Raw genomic sequence first — 20218 nt, 5'->3', positions numbered from 1 at the left:
AGTCCGCTATGAGACAAGGACATCATTCCCGGCCAAACCCTCCCTAACACGGACGATGCAAGGCCAATTGTGCGTCGCCCCACGGACCTCCCGGTCGCGGCCGGCTGGGACACAGCCTGGGCTCGGACCCAGAGTCTCTAGTGGCACAGCTGGCGCTGCGATGGTCTGAATACTTTCTGAATGTACTGTAACCATGTAAATGTAAGAAAACAATAAACAACACAATCTATAGCAGGGGTTCACAAATATTGTCACTCAGGCCCCGCCTTCCAGTAATGGGGAACATTCTCTGTGCACCACGTCCATCTCTATGGAGGGGGGTCCGCCTTCCAGTACTGGAGAACATTCTCTGTGCACCACGTCCATCTCTCTGGAGGGAGGGGGGGGGTCCACCTTCCAGTACTGGGGAACATTCTCTGTGCACCACGTCCATCTCTATGGAGGGAGGGGGGTCCACCTTCCAGTACTGGGGAACATTCTCTGTGCACCACGTCCATCTCTATGGAGGGGGGTCCACCTTCCAGTACTGGGGAACATTCTCTGTGCACCACGTCCATCTCTATGGAGGGAGGGGGGGGTCCACCTTCCAGTACTGGGAACATTCTCTGTGCACCACGTCCATCTCTATGGAGGGGGGTCCACCTTCCAGTACTGGGGAACATTCCCTGTGTACCACGTCCATCTCTATGGAGGGAGGGGGGGTCCACCTTCCAGTACTGGGGAACATTCTCTGTGCACCACGTCCATCTCTATGGAGGGAGGGGGGTCCACCTTCCAGTACTGGGGAACATTCTCTGTGCACCACGTCCATCTCTATGGAGGGAGGGGGGGTCCACCTTTCAGTACTGGGGAACATTCTCTGTGCACCACGTCCATCTCTATGGAGGGAGGGGGGGGCACCTTCCAGTACTGGGGAACATTCTCTGTGCACCACGTCCATCTCTATGGAGGGAGGGGGGGGGGGGGGTCCACCTTCCAGTACTGGGGAACATTCTCTGTGCACCACGTCCATCTCTATGGAGGGAGGGGGGGTCCACCTTCCAGTACTGGGGAACATTCTCTGTGCACCACGTCCATCTCTATGGAGGGGGGGGGGGGGGGTCCACCTTCCAGTACTTGGGAACATTCTCTGTGCACCACGTCCATCTCTATGGCGGGCGGGGGGGGGTCCACCTTCCAGTACTGGGGAACATTCTCTGTGCACCACGTCCATCTCTATGGAGGGAGGGGGGTCCACCTTCCAGTACTGGGGAACATTCTCTGTGCACCACGTCCATCTCTATGGAGGGAGGGGGGTCCACCTTCCAGTACTGGGGAACATTCTCTGTGCACCACGTCCATCTCTATGGAGGGAGGGGGTCCACCTTCCAGTACTGGGGAACATTCTCTGTGCACCACGTCCATCTCTATGGAGGGAGGGGGGGGTCCACTTTCCAGTACTGGGGAACATTCTCTGTGCACCACGTCCATCTCTATGGAGGGAGGGGGCGGGTCCACCTTCCAGTACTGGGGAACATTCTCTGTGCACCACGTCCATCTCTATGGAGGGAGGGGGGTCCACCTTCCAGTACTGGGGAACATTCTCTGTGCACCACATCCATCTCTATGGAGGGAGGGGGGGTCCACCTTCCAGTACTGGGGAACATTCTCTGTGCAACACGTCCATCTCTATGGAGGGAGGGGGGGGGGGGTCCACCTTCCAGTACTGGGGAACATTCTCTGTGCACCACGTCCATCTCTATGGAGGGAGGGGGGGGGGTCCACCTTCCAGTACTGGGGAACATTCTGCGTGCACCAATGACCTGTGGAATGGCTGCCAGTTTACTCATAATGTCATCATTGACTTGAATGGGGAGGCCACTTCTACTTCTTTGCTCTGACTGCTGTGTTCTCTAAGGTGCTAGTTCTTTGCTCTGACTGCCGTGTGTTCTGAGGTTCAAGTTCTTTGCTCTGACTGCCGTGTTCTCTAAGGTTCTAGTTCTTTGATCTGACTGCTGTGTTCTAAGGATCTAGTTCTTTGCTCTGACTGCTGTGTTCTCTAAAGTTCTAAAGATAAATAAGGAAACCAGTCAGGTTGCATCATGGATGACTTTATTATATTTGCAGCTGGTGGCAGAATGCACTTTGATCAATCGGGTTTATTTGGACACCTGAGCCATGTTCAGAAATCAATGGATGGATAATATACCACGTATTTCATCCTAAGAGGGTAGAGAGGGGAAGAGAAGAGGGTAGAGAGGGGAAGAGGAGGATAGAGAGAGGAAAAGAAGAGGGTAGAGGGGAAGAGGAGGATAGAGAGAGGAAGAGGAGGATAGAGAGAGGAAGAGGAGGGTAGAGGGGAAGAGGAGGATAGAGAGAGGAAGAGGAGGATAGAGGGGAAGAGGAGGATAGAGGGGAAGAGGAGGATAGAGGGGAAGAGGAGGGTAGAGGGGAATAGAAGAGGGTAGAGAGAGGAAGAGGAGGGTAGAGAGAGGAAGAGGAGGGTAGAGAGAGGAAGAGGAGGGTAGAGAGAGGAAGAGGAGGATAGAGAGAGGAAGAGGAGGATAGAGAGGGGAAGAGCAGGGTAGAGAGAGGAAGAGGAGGATAGAGAGGGGAAGAGGAGGATAGAGAGGGGAAGAGGAGGGTAGAGAGAGGAAGAGCAGGGTAGAGAGAGGAAGAGCAGGGTAGAGAGAGGAAGAGCAGGGTAGAGAGAGGAAGAGGAGGGTAGAGAGAGGAAGAGGAGGGTAGAGAGAGGAAGAGGAGGGTAGAGAGGGGAAGAGGAGGGTAGAGAGAGAGGAAGAGGAGGATAGAGAGAGGAAGAGGAGGATAGAGAGAGGAAGAGGATAGAGAGAGGGGAAGAGCAGGGTAGAGAGAGGAAGAGGAGGATAGAGAGAGGAAGAGGAGGATAGAGAGAGGAAGAGGAGGATAGAGAGGGGAAGGGCAGGGTAGAGAGAGGAAGAGGAGGATAGAGGGGAAGAGCAGGGTAGAGAGGGGAAGAGGAGGATAGAGAGAGGAAGAGGAGGATAGAGGGGAAGAGGATGGTAGAGGGGAAGAGGAGGATAGAGAGAGGAAGAGGAGGATAGAGGGGAAGAGGAGGATAGAGAGAGGAAGAGGAGGGTAGAGAGGGGAAGAGGAGGGTAGAGAGGGGAAGAGGAGGGTAGAGAGGGGAAGAGGAGGGTAGAGAGGAAGGAAGAGTGCAGTAGTCCATAGCTCATTCCCATCACAGTAATAGTACTACAGGAATCTAGCATTCACCCCTCAGGACAGAAGGAAGGTCTCCACTCTCTTTAAGCTCCTGTAAAAACACAGAACACAGGTCAATACAGGTCTGGTCTTCATACCAGCTGATACATGAGAAAATAACAGCCTACTGGACCTGTCATGTAACCTTCCAGCAGCATCAGAAACAAATACTCTATTGATGCACAATAACTATGAATAGATACACAGAGAACTACTGTCTCATTAAACTATGTATAGATACACAGAGAACTACTGTCTCATTAAACTATGTATAGATACACAGAGAACTACTGTCTCATTAAACTAACTATGAATAGATACAGAGAACTACTGTCTCATTAAACTATGTATAGATACACAGAGAACTACTGTCACATTAAACTATGTATAGATACACAGAGAACTACTGTCTCATTAAACTATGTATAGATACACAGAGAACTACTGTCTCATTAAACTATGTATAGATACACAGAGAACTACTGTCTCATGAAACTATGAATAGATACACAGAGAACTACTGTCTAATGAAACTCAGTGACATGTTATCACAATGCAGTCCTTATAAAGAACAGTGATTGACAGGTGACCTCTTAAAACTGAACTCCAGCTGACATCAATCACGAGCCACTGCTGGGCCATACGCAGCTTTAAACCCAGCCGGACGACAGGCCTAGTTCATGCAAAGCAAGGCCCTTGGTGAAATAAGTAGGCATAACCTAACAGAGGATTACTGTTAGACACACACCGGGGACATTACTATCTCAATGTTGTGTAACCTTCCCTTAGCATGATTTAATGTAGTTCACTAAGAAACCTTGGTATTTACATTACACCAATCTTTTCCTCTGTGCTTTTTTTTTTACTACCGAGGATGACCCCCACCCCCCCCACGCTGCCTGTCTGACTGTGCATGGCATGACGACATTAAGCAGGCTAAGAAAACAGAACACGGTGCTTTAGTGACACCTGGTGGAGAGTCTGTGGTACTGCTGTTGCCTCTGTCTGTGACACTGTGACATACCTGGCTGATCCTATAAGGGTTGGTTTCCCTAGACACAGATTCTGCCTAGTTTAGGACTAAAAAGCTATTTTAAAAATGGACGATCTCCATTGTGAATGGTTTATAGACACATCAAGACTAGTCCAGAACTAAGTGGGAGGTAATAAGTGCAATTATGGTCTGAGGTGTAAAACAAAAATCACTTCTCACCTTCACAATGTCCAGCCCGCCAATGAGTTCCCCATTGACATATAGCTGAGGGTACGTTGGCCAGTTTGAGTATGTCTTTAGACCCTGTCTGACCTGGACATTGGTGATTGGAAGATAAATGAAGAAAACCATGTTGACATGTAGAAAAAACATCTTTAAGTTTCACCAACATGGTTTTGCAAATGTCATAGACAGATACAGCCTCTTTTACCTCCTCATCTTCCAGGATATTAAAGGTGCTATATTCCACCCTGCAAACAGGAAACACAGACAAGATATTAACCATCATATTATAAACACAGACAAGATATTAACCATCATATCAAAGGTGCTATATTCCACCCTGCAAACAGGAAACACAGACAAGATATTAACCATCATATCAAAGGTGCTATATTCCACCCTGCAAACAGGAAACACAGACAAGATATTAACCATCATATCAAAGGTGCTATATTCCACCCTGCAAACAGGAAACACAGACAAGATATTAACCATCATATCAAAGGTGCTATATTCCACCCTGCAAACGGGAAACACAGACAAGATATTAACCATCATATCAAAGGTGCTATATTCCACCCTGCAAACAGGAAACACAGACAAGATATTAACCATCATATTATAAACACAGACAAGATATTAACCATCATATCAAAGGTGCTATATTCCACCCTGCAAACAGGAAACACAGACAAGATATTAACCATCATATCAAAGGTGCTATATTCCACCCTGCAAACAGGAAACACAGACAAGATATTAACCATCATATCAAAGGTGCTATATTCCACCCTGCAAACAGGAAACACAGACAAGATATTAACCATCATATTATAAACACAGACAAGATATTAACCATCATATCAAAGGTGCTATATTCCACCCTGCAAACAGGAAACACAGACAAGATATTAACCATCATATCAAAGGTGCTATATTCCATATTCATTATCTCCAGTATCGTGATATAGTGGTGTTACCTCACCCTGTTCATTATCTCCAGTATCGTGATATAGTGGTGTTACCTCACCCTGTTCATCATCTCCAGTATCGTGATATAGTTGTGTTCTCACCCTGAACTGTTCATTATCTCCAGTATCATGATATAGTGGTGTTCTCACACTGAGCTGTTCATTATCTCCAGTATCGTGATATAGTTGTGTTCTCACCCTGAGCTGTTCATTATCTCCAGTATCATGATATAGTTGTGTTCTCACCCTGAGCTGTTCATTATCTCCAGTATCATGATATAGTTGTGTTCTCACCCTGAGCTGTTCATTATCTCCAGTATTGTGATATAGTTGTGTTCTCACCCTGAGCTGTTCATTATCTCCAGTATCGTGATATAGTGGTGTTACCTCACCCTGTTCATTATCTCCAGTATCGCGATATAGTGGTGTTACCTCACCCTGTTCATTATCTCCAGTATCGTGATATAGTGGTGTTATGTCACCCTGAGCTGTTCATTATCTCCAGTATCGTGATATAGTGGTGTTACCTCACCCTGTTCATTATCTCCAGTATCGTGATATAGTGGTGTTACCTCACCCTGTTCATTATCTCCAGTATCGCGATATAGTGGTGTTACCTCACCCTGTTCATTATCTCCAGTATCGTGATATAGTGGTGTTACGTCACCCTGAGCTGTTCATTATCTCCAGTATCGTGATATAGTGGTGTTACCTCACCCTGTTCATTATCTCCAGTATCGCGATATAGTGGTGTTACCTCACCCTGTTCATTATCTCCAGTATCGTGATATAGTGGTGTTACCTCACCCTGTTCATTATCTCCAGTATCATGATGTAGTGGTGTTACCTCACCCTGTTCATTATCTCCAGTATCGTGATATAGTGGTGTTACCTCACCCTGTTCATTATCTCCAGTATCGTGATAGTGGTGTTACCTCACCCTGTTCATTATCTCCAGTATCGTGATAGTGGTGTTACCTCACCCTGTTCATTATCATGATATAGTGGTGTTACCTCACCCTGTTCATTATCATGATATAGTGGTGTTACCTCACCCTGTTCATTATCGTGATATAGTGGTGTTACCTCACCCTGTTCATTATCTCCAGTATCGTGATATAGTGGTGTTACCTCACCCTGTTCATTATCATGATATAGTGGTGTTACCTCACCCTGTTCATTATCTCCAGTATCGTGATATAGTGGTGTTACCTCACCCTGTTCATTATCTCCAGTATCGTGATATAGTGGTGTTACCTCACCCTGTTCATTATCTCCAGTATCGTGATATAGTGGTGTTACCTCACCCTGTTCATTATCTCCAGTATCGTGATATAGTGGTGTTACCTCACCCTGTTCATTATCTCCAGTATCATGATATAGTGGTGTAACCTCACCCTGTTCATTATCTCCAGTATCGTGATATAGTGGTGTTTAACCTCACCCTGTTCATTATCTCCAGTATCGTGATATAGTGGTGTTTAACCTCACCCTGTTCATTATCTCCAGTATCGTGATATAGTGGTGTTACCTCACCCTGTTCATTATCTCCAGTATCGTGATATAGTGGTGTTTAACCTCACCCTGTTCATTATCTCCAGTATCGTGATATAGTGGTGTTCTCACCCTGAGGTGTTCATTATCATGATAGTGGTGTTACCTCACCCTGTTCATTATCTCCAGTATCGTGATATAGTGGTGTTCTCACCCTGAGGTGTTCATTATCATGATATAGTGGTGTTACCTCACCCTGTTCATTATCATGATATTGTGGTGTTACCTCACCCTGTTCATTATCTCCAGTATCATGATATAGTGGTGTTCTTACCCCGAGCTGTTCATTATCTCCAGTATCGTGATATAGTGGTGTTATGTCACCCTGAGCTGTTCATTATCTCCAGTATCGTGATATAGTGGAGTTACCTTAACCTGTTCATTATCTCCAGTATCGTGATATAGTGGTGTTACCTTAACCTGTTCAATATCTCCAGTATCGTGATATAGTGGTGTTACCTCGCCCTGTTCATTTTCTCCAGTATCATGATATAGTGGTGTTACCTCACCCTGTTCATTATCTCCAGTATCGTGATATAGTGGTGTTACCTCACCCTGTTCATTATCTCCAGTATCGTGATATAGTGGTGTAACCTCACCCTGTTCATTATCTCCAGTATCGTGATATAGTGGTGTTTAACCTCACCCTGTTCATTATCTCCAGTATCGTGATATAGTGGTGTTCTCACCCTGAGGTTTTCATTATCATGATATAGTGGTGTTACCTCACCCTGTTCATTATCATGATATAGTGGTGTTTAACCTCACCCTGTTCATTATCTCCAGTATCGTGATATAGTGGTGTTACCTTAACCTGTTCATTATCTCCAGTATCGTGATATAGTGGTGTTGTCACCCTGAGCTGTTCATTATCTCCAGTATTGTGATATAGTGGTGTTACCTCACCCTGTTCATTATCTCCAGTATCGTGATATAGCGGTGTTACCTCACCCTGTTCATTATCTCCAGTATCGTGATATAGTGGTGTTATGTCACCCTGAGCTGTTCATTATCGTGATATAGTGGTGTTATGTCACCCTGAGCTGTTCATTATCTCCAGTATCGTGATATAGTGGTGTTATGTCACCCTGAGCTGTTCATTATCTCCAGTATCGTGATATAGTGGTGTTCTTACCCCGAGCTGTTCATTATCTCCAGTATCGTGATATAGTGGTGTTACCTCACCCTGTTCATTATCTCCAGTATCGTGATATAGTGGTGTTACCTCACCCTGTTCATTATCTCCAGTATCGTGATATAGTGGTGTTACCTCACCCTGTTCATTATCTCCAGTATCGTGATATAGTGGTGTTACCTCACCATGTTCATTATCTCCAGTATCGTGATATAGTGGTGTTACCTCACCCTGTTCATTATCTCCAGTATCGTGATATAGTGGTGTTACCTCACCCTGTTCATCATCTCCAGTATCGTGATATAGTGGTGTTACCTCACCCTGTTCATTATCTCCAGTATCGTGATATAGTGGTGTTATGTCACCCTGAGCTGTTCATTATCTCCAGTATCGTGATATAGTGGTGTTACCTCACCCTGTTCATTATCTCCAGTATCGTGATATAGTGGTGTTATGTCACCCTGAGCTGTTCATTATCGTGATATAGTGGTGTTATGTCACCCTGAGCTGTTCATTATCTCCAGTATCGTGATATAGTGGTGTTATGTCACCCTGAGCTGTTCATTATCTCCAGTATCGTGATATAGTGGTGTTCTTACCCCGAGCTGTTCATTATCTCCAGTATCGTGATATAGTGGTGTTACCTCACCCTGTTCATTATCTCCAGTATCGTGATATAGTGGTGTTACCTCACCCTGTTCATTATCTCCAGTATCGTGATATAGTGGTGTTACCTCACCCTGTTCATTATCTCCAGTATCGTGATATAGTGGTGTTACCTCACCCTGTTCATTATCTCCAGTATCGTGATATAGTGGTGTTCTTACCCCGAGCTGTTCATTATCTCCAGTATCGTGATATAGTGGTGTTCTTACCCCGAGCTGTTCATTATCTCCAGTATCTGAAGACTGAATCCACATTTGGCTTGCTACAGATACAGGAAGAAAAACAGACTTTAGAAACCAAACAGATAACTTAATTATACCCATGCCAGTATCTTAACAAAGAACATACACTTTATAATCAACATATTAACTCAATCATTCAGATCCTTCAACAGGTGAGTCCACACAAAAACATTTTATTGCAGAACAAAATCACAGGAAGTTATGTTTCTGGTCTTCAATTATTTATTTATTTTTATTTATTTTTTAAGACAAAGATCATTTCAAATAGCTAATATAAAAATGGTGTTTTCTGAGTGAGTAGGAGAAATGCTTTCAAGATAACACATGGTTTTAAGTGGCGGCCTAGTGGTTAGAGCGTTGGGCCAGTAACCGAAAGGTTGCCGGATCGAATCCCCGAGCTAAAAATATGTCATTCTGAACAAGGCACTGTTCCTAGGCCGTCAGTGTAAATAAGAAGTTGTTCTTAACGGACTTGCCTCGTTAAGCAGGAGGAGTTAGGACTTCTTCCACTCCAGAATGAAACCAAACTCAAGCTTTCATTGAGCAAGTTTCAACTGCTATTGGTTTCACAGGAGCCCACTGAGAAACGGCCTTTTAAGAAATGGAGGAAAAACTAAATAAAGATCCATTACTACAAACAGAACGGAAGGGAGAGACGGGAATCACAGGGGACCTGGTTTAAACTGCTCTGAAGACATCTCTTCATCTGTGAGCAGCAGCAATCAATATGAAGAGGTAGGGGGGTACTCCTGGACCATTAGTGTCTGTGTGTCTGTCTGTGGGGGTACTCCTGAACCATTAGTGTCTGTGTGTGTGTCTGTCTGTGGGGGGAGGGGGGGTACTCCTGAACCATTAGTGTCTGTGTGTGTGTCTGTCTGTGGGGGGGGGGGGGGTACTCCTGGACCATTAGTGTCTGTCTGTGGGGGGGGGCGTACTCCTGGACCATTAGTGTCTGTGTGTCTGTCTGTGGGGGGGGGGGGGGGGTACTCCTGGACCATTAGTGTCTGTGGGGGGTACTCCTGGACCATTAGTGTCTGTGTGTCTGTCTGTGGGGGGGGGGGGGGGTACTCCTGGACCATTAGTGTCTGTGTGTCTGTCTGTGGGGGGGGGGGGGGTACTCCTGAACCATTAGTGTCTGTGTGTCTGTCTGTGGGGGGGGGGGGGTACTCCTGGACCATTAGTGTCTGTGTGTCTGTCTGTGGGGGGGGGGGTACTCCTGGACCATTAGTGTCTGTGTGTCTGTCTGTGGGGGGGGGGGGTACTCCTGGACCATTAGTGTCTGTGGGGGGGTACTCCTGGACCATTAGTGTCTGTGGGGGTACTCCTGGACCATTAGTGTCTGTGTGTGTGTCTGTGGGGGGGGGGGGGGGGGTACTCCTGAACCATTAGTGTCTGTGTGTCTGTCTGTGGGGGGAGGGGGGTACTCCTGGACCATTAGTGTCTGTGTGTCTGTCTGTGGGGGGGGGGGGGGGGTACTCCTGGACCATTAGTGTCTGTGGGGGGTACTCCTGGACCATTAGTGTCTGTGGGGGGGTACTCCTGGACCATTAGTGTCTGTGGGGGGTACTCCTGGACCATTAGTGTCTGTGTGTGTGTCTGTGGGGGGGGGGGGGTACTCCTGGACCATTAGTGTCTGTGGGGGGGTACTCCTGGACCATTAGTGTCTGTGGGGGGTACTCCTGGACCATTAGTGTCTGTGGGGGGTACTCCTGGACCATTAGTGTCTGTGTGTGTGTGTCTGTGGGGGTGGGGGGGTACTCCTGGACCATTAGTGTCTGTGTGTGTGTCTGTGGGGGGGGTACTCCTGGACCATTAGTGTCTGTGGGGGGTACTCCTGGACCATTAGTGTCTGTGGGGGGTACTCCTGGACCATTAGTGTCTGTGGGGGTACTCCTGGACCATTAGTGTCTGTGGGGGTACTCCTGGACCATTAGTGTCTGTGTGTCTGTCTGTGGGGGGGGGGGGGGTACTCCTGGACCATTAGTGTCTGTGTGTCTGTCTGTGGGGGGGGGGGGTACTCCTGGACCATTAGTGTCTGTGTGTCTGTCTGTGGGGGGGGGGTACTCCTGGACCATTAGTGTCTGTGTGTCTGTCTGTGGGAGGGGGGGGTACTCCTGGACCATTAGTGTCTGTGTGTGTGTCTGTCTGTCTGTGGGGGGGGGGTACTCCTGGACCATTAGTGTCTGTGTGTGTGTCTGTCTGTGGGGGGGGGTACTCCTGGACCATTAGTGTCTGTGTGTCTGTCTGTGGGGGGAGGGGGGTACTCCTGGACCATTAGTGTCTGTGTGTGTGTGTCTGTCTGTGGGGGGAGGGGGTACTCCTGGACCATTAGTGTCTCTGTGTGTGTCTGTCTGTGGGGGGGGGTACTCCTGAACCATTAGTGTCTGTGTGTCTGTCTGTGGGGGGAGGGGGGTACTCCTGAACCATTAGTGTCTGTGTGTCTGTCTGTGGGGGGAGGGGGTACTCCTGGACCATTAGTGTCTCTGTGTGTGTGTCTGTCTGTGGGGGGTGGGGGGGTGGTACTCCTGAACCATTAGTGTCTGTGTGTCTGTCTGTCTGGGGGAGGGGGGGGGGGGGTACTCCTGAACCATTAGTGTCTGTGTGTCTGTCTGTGGGGGTGGGGGGTGGTACTCCTGAACCATTAGTGTCTCTGTGTGTGTGTCTGTCTGTGGGGGTGGGGGTGGTACTCCTGGACCATTAGTGTCTGTGTGTCTGTCTGTCTGGGGGAGGGGGGGGGTACTCCTGAACCATTAGTGTCTGTGTGTCTGTCTGTGGGGGTGGGGGGGGTACTCCTGAACCATTAGTGTCTGTGTGTCTGTCTGTCTGGGGGGAGGGGGGGGTACTCCTGAACCATTAGTGTCTCTGTGTGTCTGTCTGTCTGTGGGGGGAGGGGGGTACTCCTGGACCATTAGTGTCTGTGTGTCTGTCTGTGGGGGGAGGGGGGTACTCCTGGACCATTAGTGTCTCTGTGTGTGTGTCTGTCTGTGGGGGGGTGGGGGGTGGTACTCCTGAACCATTAGTGTGTGTGTCTGTCTGTCTGTGGGGGGGGGGGGGGTACTCCTGAACCATTAGTGTGTGTGTCTGTCTGTCTGTGGGGGGAGGGGGGGTACTCCTGGACCATTAGTGTCCGTGTGTCTGTCTGTGGGGGGAGGGGGGTACTCCTGGACCATTAGTGTCTGTGTGTCTGTCTGTGGGGGTGGTACTCCTGAACCATTAGTGTCTGTGTGTCTGTCTGTCTGGGGGGGAGGGGGGGGGGGGGGGGGGGTACTCCTGAACCATTAGTGTCTCTGTGTGTCTGTCTGTCTGTGGGGGAGGGGGGTACTCCTGGACCATTAGTGTCTGTGTGTCTGTCTGTGGGGGGAGGGGGTACTCCTGGACCATTAGTGTCTGTGTGTGTGTGTCTGTCTGTGGGGGGGAGGGGGTACTCCTGGACCATTAGTGTCTGTGTGTCTGTCTGTGGGGGGGGGGGGTACTCCTGAACCATTAGTGTCTGTGTGTCTGTCTGTGGGGGGGGGGGGGGTACTCCTGAACCATTAGTGTCTGTGTGTCTGTCTGTGGGGGGGGGGGGGGTACTCCTGGACCATTAGTGTCTGTGTGTCTGTCTGTGGGGGGGGGGGGGGTACTCCTGAACCATTAGTGTCTGTGGGGGGGTGGGGGTGGTACTCCTGAACCATTAGTGTCTGTGGGGGGGGGGGGTGGTACTCCTGAACCATTAGTGTGTGTGTGTGTCTGTCTGTGGGGGGGGGGGGGGGGGGTACTCCTGAACCATTAGTGTGTGTGTGTGTCTGTCTGTGGGGGGGGGGGGGTACTCCTGAACCATTAGTGTCTGTGTGTGTCTGTCTGTCTGTGAGGGGGGGGTACTCCTGAACCATTAGTGTGTGTGTCTGTCTGTCTGTGGGGGGAGGGGGGGTACTCCTGGACCATTAGTGTCTGTGTGTCTGTCTGTGGGGGGAGGGGGGGTACTCCTGGACCATTAGTGTCTGTGTGTGTGTGTCTGTCTGTGGGGGGAGGGGGGTACTCCTGGACCATTAGTGTCTGTGTGTCTGTCTGTGGGGGGGGGGGGGGGGTACTCCTGAACCATTAGTGTCTGTGTGTCTGTCTGTGGGGGGGGGGTACTCCTGAACCATTAGTGTCTGTGTGTCTGTCTGTGGGGGGGGGTACTCCTGGACCATTAGTGTCTGTGTGTCTGTCTGTGGGGGGGGGGGGGGGTACTCTGAACCATTAGTGTCTGTGGGGGTGGGGGGTGGTACTCCTGAACCATTAGTGTCTGTGGGGGGGGGGGTGGTACTCCTGAACCATTAGTGTGTGTGTGTGTCTGTCTGTGGGGGGGGGGGGGGTACTCCTGAACCATTAGTGTGTGTGTGTGTCTGTCTGTGGGGGGGGGGGGTACTCCTGAACCATTAGTGTCTGTGTGTGTGTGTCTGTCTGTGAGGGGGGGGGTACTCCTGAACCATTAGTGTCTGTGTGTCTGTGTCTGTCTGTGAGGGGGGGGGGGGTACTCCTGAACCATTAGTGTCTGTGTGTGTGTGTCTGTCTGTGAGGGGGGGGGGTACTCCTGGACCATTAGTGTCTGTGTGTGTGTCTGTGGGGGGGGGGTACTCCTGAACCATTAGTGTCTGTGTGTCTGTCTGTCTGGGGGGAGGGGGGGGGGGGGGGTACTCCTGAAACATTAGTGTGTGTGTCTGTCTGTCTGTGGGGGGGGGGGGGGGTACTCCTGAACCATTAGTGTGTGTGTCTGTCTGTCTGTGGGGGGAGGGGGGGTACTCCTGGACCATTAGTGTCCGTGTGTCTGTCTGTGGGGGGGGGGGGTACTCCTGGACCATTAGTGTCTGTGTGTCTGTCTGTGGGGGTGGTACTCCTGAACCATTAGTGTCTGTGTGTCTGTCTGTCTGGGGGAGGGGGGGGGGGGGGGGGGGGGACTCCTGAACCATTAGTGTCTCTGTGTGTCTGTCTGTCTGTGGGGGGAGGGGGGTACTCCTGGACCATTAGTGTCTGTGTGTCTGTCTGTGGGGGGGGGGTACTCCTGGACCATTAGTGTCTGTGTGTGTGTGTCTGTCTGTGGGGGGAGGGGGTACTCCTGGACCATTAGTGTCTGTGTGTCTGTCTGTGGGGGGGGGGGGGTACTCCTGAACCATTAGTGTCTGTGTGTCTGTCTGTGGGGGGGGGGGGGTACTCCTGAACCATTAGTGTCTGTGTGTCTGTCTGTGGGGGGGGGGGGGGGGTACTCCTGGACCATTAGTGTCTGTGTGTCTGTCTGTGGGGGGGGGGTACTCCTGAACCATTAGTGTCTGTGGGGGTGGGGGTGGTACTCCTGAACCATTAGTGTCTGTGGGGGGGGGGGGGGTGGTACTCCTGAACCATTAGTGTGTGTGTGTGTCTGTCTGTGGGGGGGGGGGGGGGGGGTACTCCTGAACCATTAGTGTGTGTGTGTGTCTGTCTGTGGGGGGGGGGTACTCCTGAACCATTAGTGTCTGTGTGTGTCTGTCTGTCTGTGAGGGGGGGGGGGGGGTACTCCTGAACCATTAGTGTGTGTGTCTGTCTGTCTGTGGGGGGAGGGGGGGTACTCCTGGACCATTAGTGTCTGTGTGTCTGTCTGTGGGGGAGGGGGGTACTCCTGGACCATTAGTGTCTGTGTGTGTGTGTCTGTCTGTGGGGGGGGGGGGGTACTCCTGGACCATTAGTGTCTGTGTGTCTGTCTGTGGGGGGGGGGGGTACTCCTGAACCATTAGTGTCTGTGTGTCTGTCTGTGGGGGGGGGGGGGTACTCCTGAACCATTAGTGTCTGTGTGTCTGTCTGTGGGGGGGGGGGGTACTCCTGGACCATTAGTGTCTGTGTGTCTGTCTGTGGGGGGGGGGGGGGGTACTCCTGAACCATTAGTGTCTGTGGGGGTGGGGGGGGTGGTACTCCTGAACCATTAGTGTCTGTGGGGGGGGGTGGTACTCCTGAACCATTAGTGTGTGTGTGTGTCTGTCTGTGGGGGGGGGGGGGGGGGGTACTCCTGAACCATTAGTGTGTGTGTGTGTCTGTCTGTGGGGGGGGGGTACTCCTGAACCATTAGTGTCTGTGTGTGTGTGTCTGTCTGTGAGGGGGGGGGGGGGTACTCCTGAACCATTAGTGTCTGTGTGTCTGTGTCTGTCTGTGAGGGGGGGGGGGGGGTACTCCTGAACCATTAGTGTCTGTGTGTGTGTGTCTGTCTGTGAGGGGGGGGGTACTCCTGGACCATTAGTGTCTGTGTGTGTGTCTGTGGGGGGGGTACTCCTGGACCATTAGTGTCTGTGTGTGTGTGTCTGTCTGTGGGGGGGGGGTACTCCTGAACCATTAGTGTCTGTGTGTCTGTCTGTGGGGGGGGGGGGGTACTCCTGAACCATTAGTGTCTGTGTGTCTGTCTGTGGGGGGGGGGGGGGGTACTCCTGAACCATTAGTGTCTGTGTGTCTGTCTGTGGGGGGGGGGGTACTCCTGAACCATTAGTGTCTGTGTGACCGTCTGTGGGGGGGGGTACTCCTGAACCATTAGTGTCTGTGTGACCGTCTGTGGGGGGGGGGGGGTACTCCTGAACCATTAGTGTCTGTGTGTGTGTGTGTCTGTGGGGGGGGGGGGGTACTCCTGGACCATTAGTGTCTGTGTGTCTGTATGTCTGTGGGGGGGGGGGGTACTCCTGAACCATTAGTGTCTGTGTGTCTGTCTGTGGGGGGTACTCCTGAACCATTAGTGTCTGTGTGTCTGTATGTCTGTGGGGGGGGGGGGGTACTCCTGGACCATTAGTGTCTGTGTGTGTGTGTCTGTCTGTGGGGGGGGGGGGGGGGTACTCCTGAACCATTAGTGTCGGTGTGTGTGTGTCTGTCTGTGGGGGGGGGGGGGTACTCCTGAACCATTAGTGTCTGTGTGTGTGTGTCTGTCTGTGGGGGGGGGGGGTACTCCTGAACCATTAGTGTCTGTGTGTGTGTGTCTGTCTGTGGGGGGGGGGGTACTCCTGAACCATTAGTGTCTCTGTGTGTGTGTCTGTCTGTGGGGGGGGGGTACTCCTGAACCATTAGTGTCGGTGTGTGTGTGTCTGTCTGTGGGGGGGGGGGGGGGGGTACTCCTGAACCATTAGTGTCTGTGTGTGTGTGTCTGTCTGTGGGGGGGGGGGGGGTACTCCTGAACCATTAGTGTCTGTGTGTGTGTGTCTGTCTGTGGGGGGGGGTACTCCTGAACCATTAGTGTCTCTGTGTGTGTGTCTGTCTGTGGGGGGGGTACTCCTGAACCATTAGTGTCTGTGTGTCTGTCTGTCTGTGGGGGGGGGGGTACTCCTGAACCATTAGTGTCTGTGTGTGTGTGTGTCTGTCTGTGGGGGGGGGGGGGGTACTCCTGAACCATTAGTGTCTCTGTGTGTGTGTCTGTCTGTGGGGGGGGGGGGGGGGTACTCCTGAACCATTAGTGTCTGTGTGTGTGTGTCTGTGGGGGGGGGGGGGGGGGGTACTCCTGGACCATTAGTGTCTGTGTGTCTGTATGTCTGTGGGGGGGGGGGTACTCCTGGACCATTAGTGTCTGTGTGTGTGTGTCTGTCTGTGGGGGGGGGGTACTCCTGAACCATTAGTGTCTGTGTGTGTGTGTGTGTCTGTCTGTGGGGGGGGGTACTCCTGAACCATTAGTGTCTGTGTGTGTGTGTCTGTCTGTGGGGGGGGGGGGTACTCCTGAACCATTAGTGTCTCTGTGTGTGTGTCTGTCTGTGGGGGTGGGGGGGGGTGGTACTCCTGAACCATTAGTGTCGGTGTGTCTGTGGGGGGGGGGGGTACTCCTGGACCATTAGTGTCTGTGTGTGTGTCTGTGGGGGAGGGGGGGTACTCCTGGACCATTAGTGTCTGTGTGTGTGTCTGTCTGTGGGGGGGTACTCCTGAACCATTAGTGTCGGTGTGTGTGTCTGTCTGTGGGGGGGTACTCCTGGACCATTAGTGTCTGTGTGTGTGTGTCTGTCTGTGGGGGGGGGGGGGTACTCCTGAACCATTAGTGTCGGTGTGTGTGTCTGTCTGTGGGGGGGGGTACTCCTGGACCATTAGTGTCGGTGTGTGTGTGTCTGTCTGTGGGGGGGGGGGGTACTCCTGGACCATTAGTGTCTGTGGGGGGGGGTACTCCTGGACCATTAGTGTCGGTGTGTGTGTGTCTGTCTGTGGGGGGGGGTACTCCTGGACCATTAGTGTCGGTGTGTGTGTGTCTGTCTGTGGGGGGAGGGGGGTACTCCTGGACCATTAGTGTCTGTGGGGGGGGGGGTACTCCTGGACCATTAGTGTCTGTGTGTGTGTGTCTGACTGTGGGGGGGGTACTCCTGAACCATTACTGTCTGTGTGTGTGTGTCTGTCTGTGGGGGGGGGGTTCTCCTGAACCATTAGTGTCTGTGTGTCTGTCTGTGGGGGGGGGTACTCCTGGACCATTAGTGTGTGTCTGTCTGTCTGTGGGGGGGGGTACTCCTGAACCATTAGTGTCTGTGTGTCTGTGGGGGGGGGTACTCCTGAACCATTAGTGTCTGTGTGTGTTGTGTGTGTCTGTCTGTGGGGGGGGGGGGGGGGGGGGTACTCCTGAACCATTAGTGTCTGTGTGTCTGTGGGGGGGGGGGGTACTCCTGAACCATTAGTGTCTGTGTGTCTGTGGGGGGGGTACTCCTGGACCATTAGTGTCTGTGTGTGTGTGTCTGTCTGTGGGGGGGGAGGGGGTACTCCTGGACCATTAGTGTCTGTGTGTGTGTGTGTGTCTGTGGGGGGGGGGGTACTCCTGAACCATTAGTGTCTGTGTGTCTGTGGGGGAGGGGGGGGGGGGGGGGTACTCCTGAACCATTAGTGTCTGTGTGTCTGTGGGGGGGGGTACTCCTGAACCATTAGTGTCTGTGTGTCTGTCTGTGGGGGGGTGGTACTCCTGAACCATTAGTGTCTGTGTGTCTGTCTGGGGGAGGGGGTGGTACTCCTGGACCATTAGTGTCTGTGTGTGTGTGTCTGTCTGTGGGGGGGGGGGGGGTACTCCTGAACCATTAGTGTCTGTGTGTGTGTGTCTGTCTGTGGGGGGGGGGGTACTCCTGAACCATTAGTGTCTGTGTGTCTGTGGGGGGGGGGAATGAGGTGCAGAACATTATTTATTTCAGATTAGCCTCAATTCTGTTGAAATGTATGCAATACCAATTGTCCTTATCTACTAGATTGGCCAACTGGTACCTCTTGAAGTAATGTACTGGAGTTATATTAGAATAGTACTATATAGGCCAAACACAAGCCTCAGTTTATTGTCCATGTTTCTGCATTACATTTATTTACGATTAGCTGCAATTATATTCAAGTCCTATTCTGCTGTTCTATTGCATTATAATATATTTATTTTTTTATATCTTTATTTAATTAGGCAAGTCAGAAGAAGAACAAATTCTTACTTGGTCTAGGAAGAGTGGGTTAACTGGTCTAGGAACAGTGGGGTTAACTGGTCTAGGAACAGTGGGTTATCTGGTCTAGGAACAGTGGGTTTAACTGGTCTAGGAACAGTGGGTTAACTGGTCTAGGAACAGTGGGGTTAACTGGTCTAGGAACAGTGGGGTTAACTGGTCTAGGAACAGTGGGGTTATCTGGTCTAGGAACAGTGGGGTTATCTGGTCTAGGAACAGTGGGGTTAACTGGTCTAGGAACAGTGGGGTTAACTGGTCTAGGAACAGTGGGGTTAACTGGTCTAGGAACAGTGGGGTTTACTGGTCTAGGAACAGTGGGGTTTACTGGTCTAGGAACAGTGGGGTTTACTGGTCTAGGAACAGTGGGTTAACTGGTCTAGGAACAGTGGGTTAACTGGTCTAGGAACAGTGGGTTAACTGGTCTAGGAACAGTGGGTTAACTGGTCTATGAACAGTGGGTTAAATGCCTTGTTCAGGGGCAGAATGACAGATTTTTACCTTGTCAGCTCGGGGATTCGATCTAGCAACCTTTCAGTTACAAGTCCAACGCTCTAAACACTAGGCTACCTGCTGCCCCCATTCTATACCATTAATTAAGTACAAAGACCAAACAAACACACCTTGTTATTGTCCTGTTATATAGTGACACCTACATACCTCTTTATTGCCCTGTTATATAGTGACACCTACATACCTCTTTATTGCCCTGTTATATAGTGACACCTACATACCTCTTTATTGCCCTGTTATATAGTGACACCTACATACCTCTTTATTGTCCTGTTATATAGTGACACCTACATACCTCTTTATTGCCCTGTTATATAGTGACACCTACATACCTCTTTATTGCCCTGTTATATAGTGACACCTCTTTATTGTCCTGTTATATAGTGACACCTACATACCTCTTTATTGTCCTGCTATATAGTGACACCTACATACCTCTTTATTGTCCTGTTATATAGTGATACCTCTTTATTGTCCTGCTATATAGTGACACCTACATACCTCTTTATTGTCCTGTTATATAGTGACACCTCTTTATTGTCCTGTTATATAGTGACACCTACATACCTCTTTATTGTCCTGTTATATAGTGACACCTACATACCTCTTTATTGCCCTGTTATACAGTGACACCAACATACCTCTTTATTGTCCTGTTATATAGTGATACCTCTTTATTGTCCTGTTATATAGTGACACCTACATACCTCTTTATTGTCCTGTTATATAGTGACACCTACATACCTCTTTATTGTCCTGTTATACAGTGACACCTACATACCTCTTTATTGTCCTGTTATATAGTGACACCTACATACCTCTTTATTGCCCTGTTATATAGTGACACCTCTTTATTGCCCTGTTATATAGTGACACCTCTTTATTGCCCTGTTATATAGTGACACCTCTTTATTGTCCTGTTATATAGTGACACCTACATACCTCTTTATTGCCCTGTTATATAGTGACACCTACATACCTCTTTATTGCCCTGTTATATAGTGACACCTACATACCTCTTTATTGCCCTGTTATATAGTGACACCTCTTTATTGCCCTGTTATATAGTGACACCTACATACCTCTTTATTGTCCTGTTATATAGTGACACCTACATACCTCTTTATTGTCCTGTTATATAGTGACACCTACATACCTCTTTATTGCCCTGCTATATAGTGACACCTACATACCTCTTTATTGTCCTGTTATATAGTGACACCTACATACCTCTTTATTGCCCTGTTATATAGTGACACCTACATACCTCTTTATTGCCCTGCTATATAGTGACACCTACA

General features: G+C 50.1%; 1 protein-coding gene across 1 annotated transcript in view; it reads right to left on the bottom strand.

Moving 5' to 3' along the window:
• Positions 1-2069: 2069 nt before the first annotated feature.
• Positions 2070-20218, bottom strand: part of LOC135533591 (glutaredoxin 3-like) — a 31442-nt gene continuing 13293 nt past the window's right edge. The window contains exons 5-8 of the mRNA XM_064960880.1: positions 8974-9026; positions 4647-4686; positions 4436-4528; positions 2070-3274 (exon numbers count right to left, since the gene is read on the bottom strand). Of these exons, the coding sequence (XP_064816952.1) occupies positions 3224-3274; positions 4436-4528; positions 4647-4686; positions 8974-9026 (237 nt within the window). The 3' untranslated portion in view covers positions 2070-3223. The remainder of the gene's footprint in view (positions 3275-4435; positions 4529-4646; positions 4687-8973; positions 9027-20218) is intronic.

This window comes from Oncorhynchus masou, unplaced genomic scaffold, assembly GCF_036934945.1.
Source record: "Oncorhynchus masou masou isolate Uvic2021 unplaced genomic scaffold, UVic_Omas_1.1 unplaced_scaffold_2486, whole genome shotgun sequence".
In the NCBI taxonomy this organism is placed as follows: domain Eukaryota; kingdom Metazoa; phylum Chordata; class Actinopteri; order Salmoniformes; family Salmonidae; genus Oncorhynchus; species Oncorhynchus masou.
The sequence above is the reverse complement of the archived record's forward strand: the minus strand, read 5'-3'. Positions and strand labels throughout refer to the sequence as shown.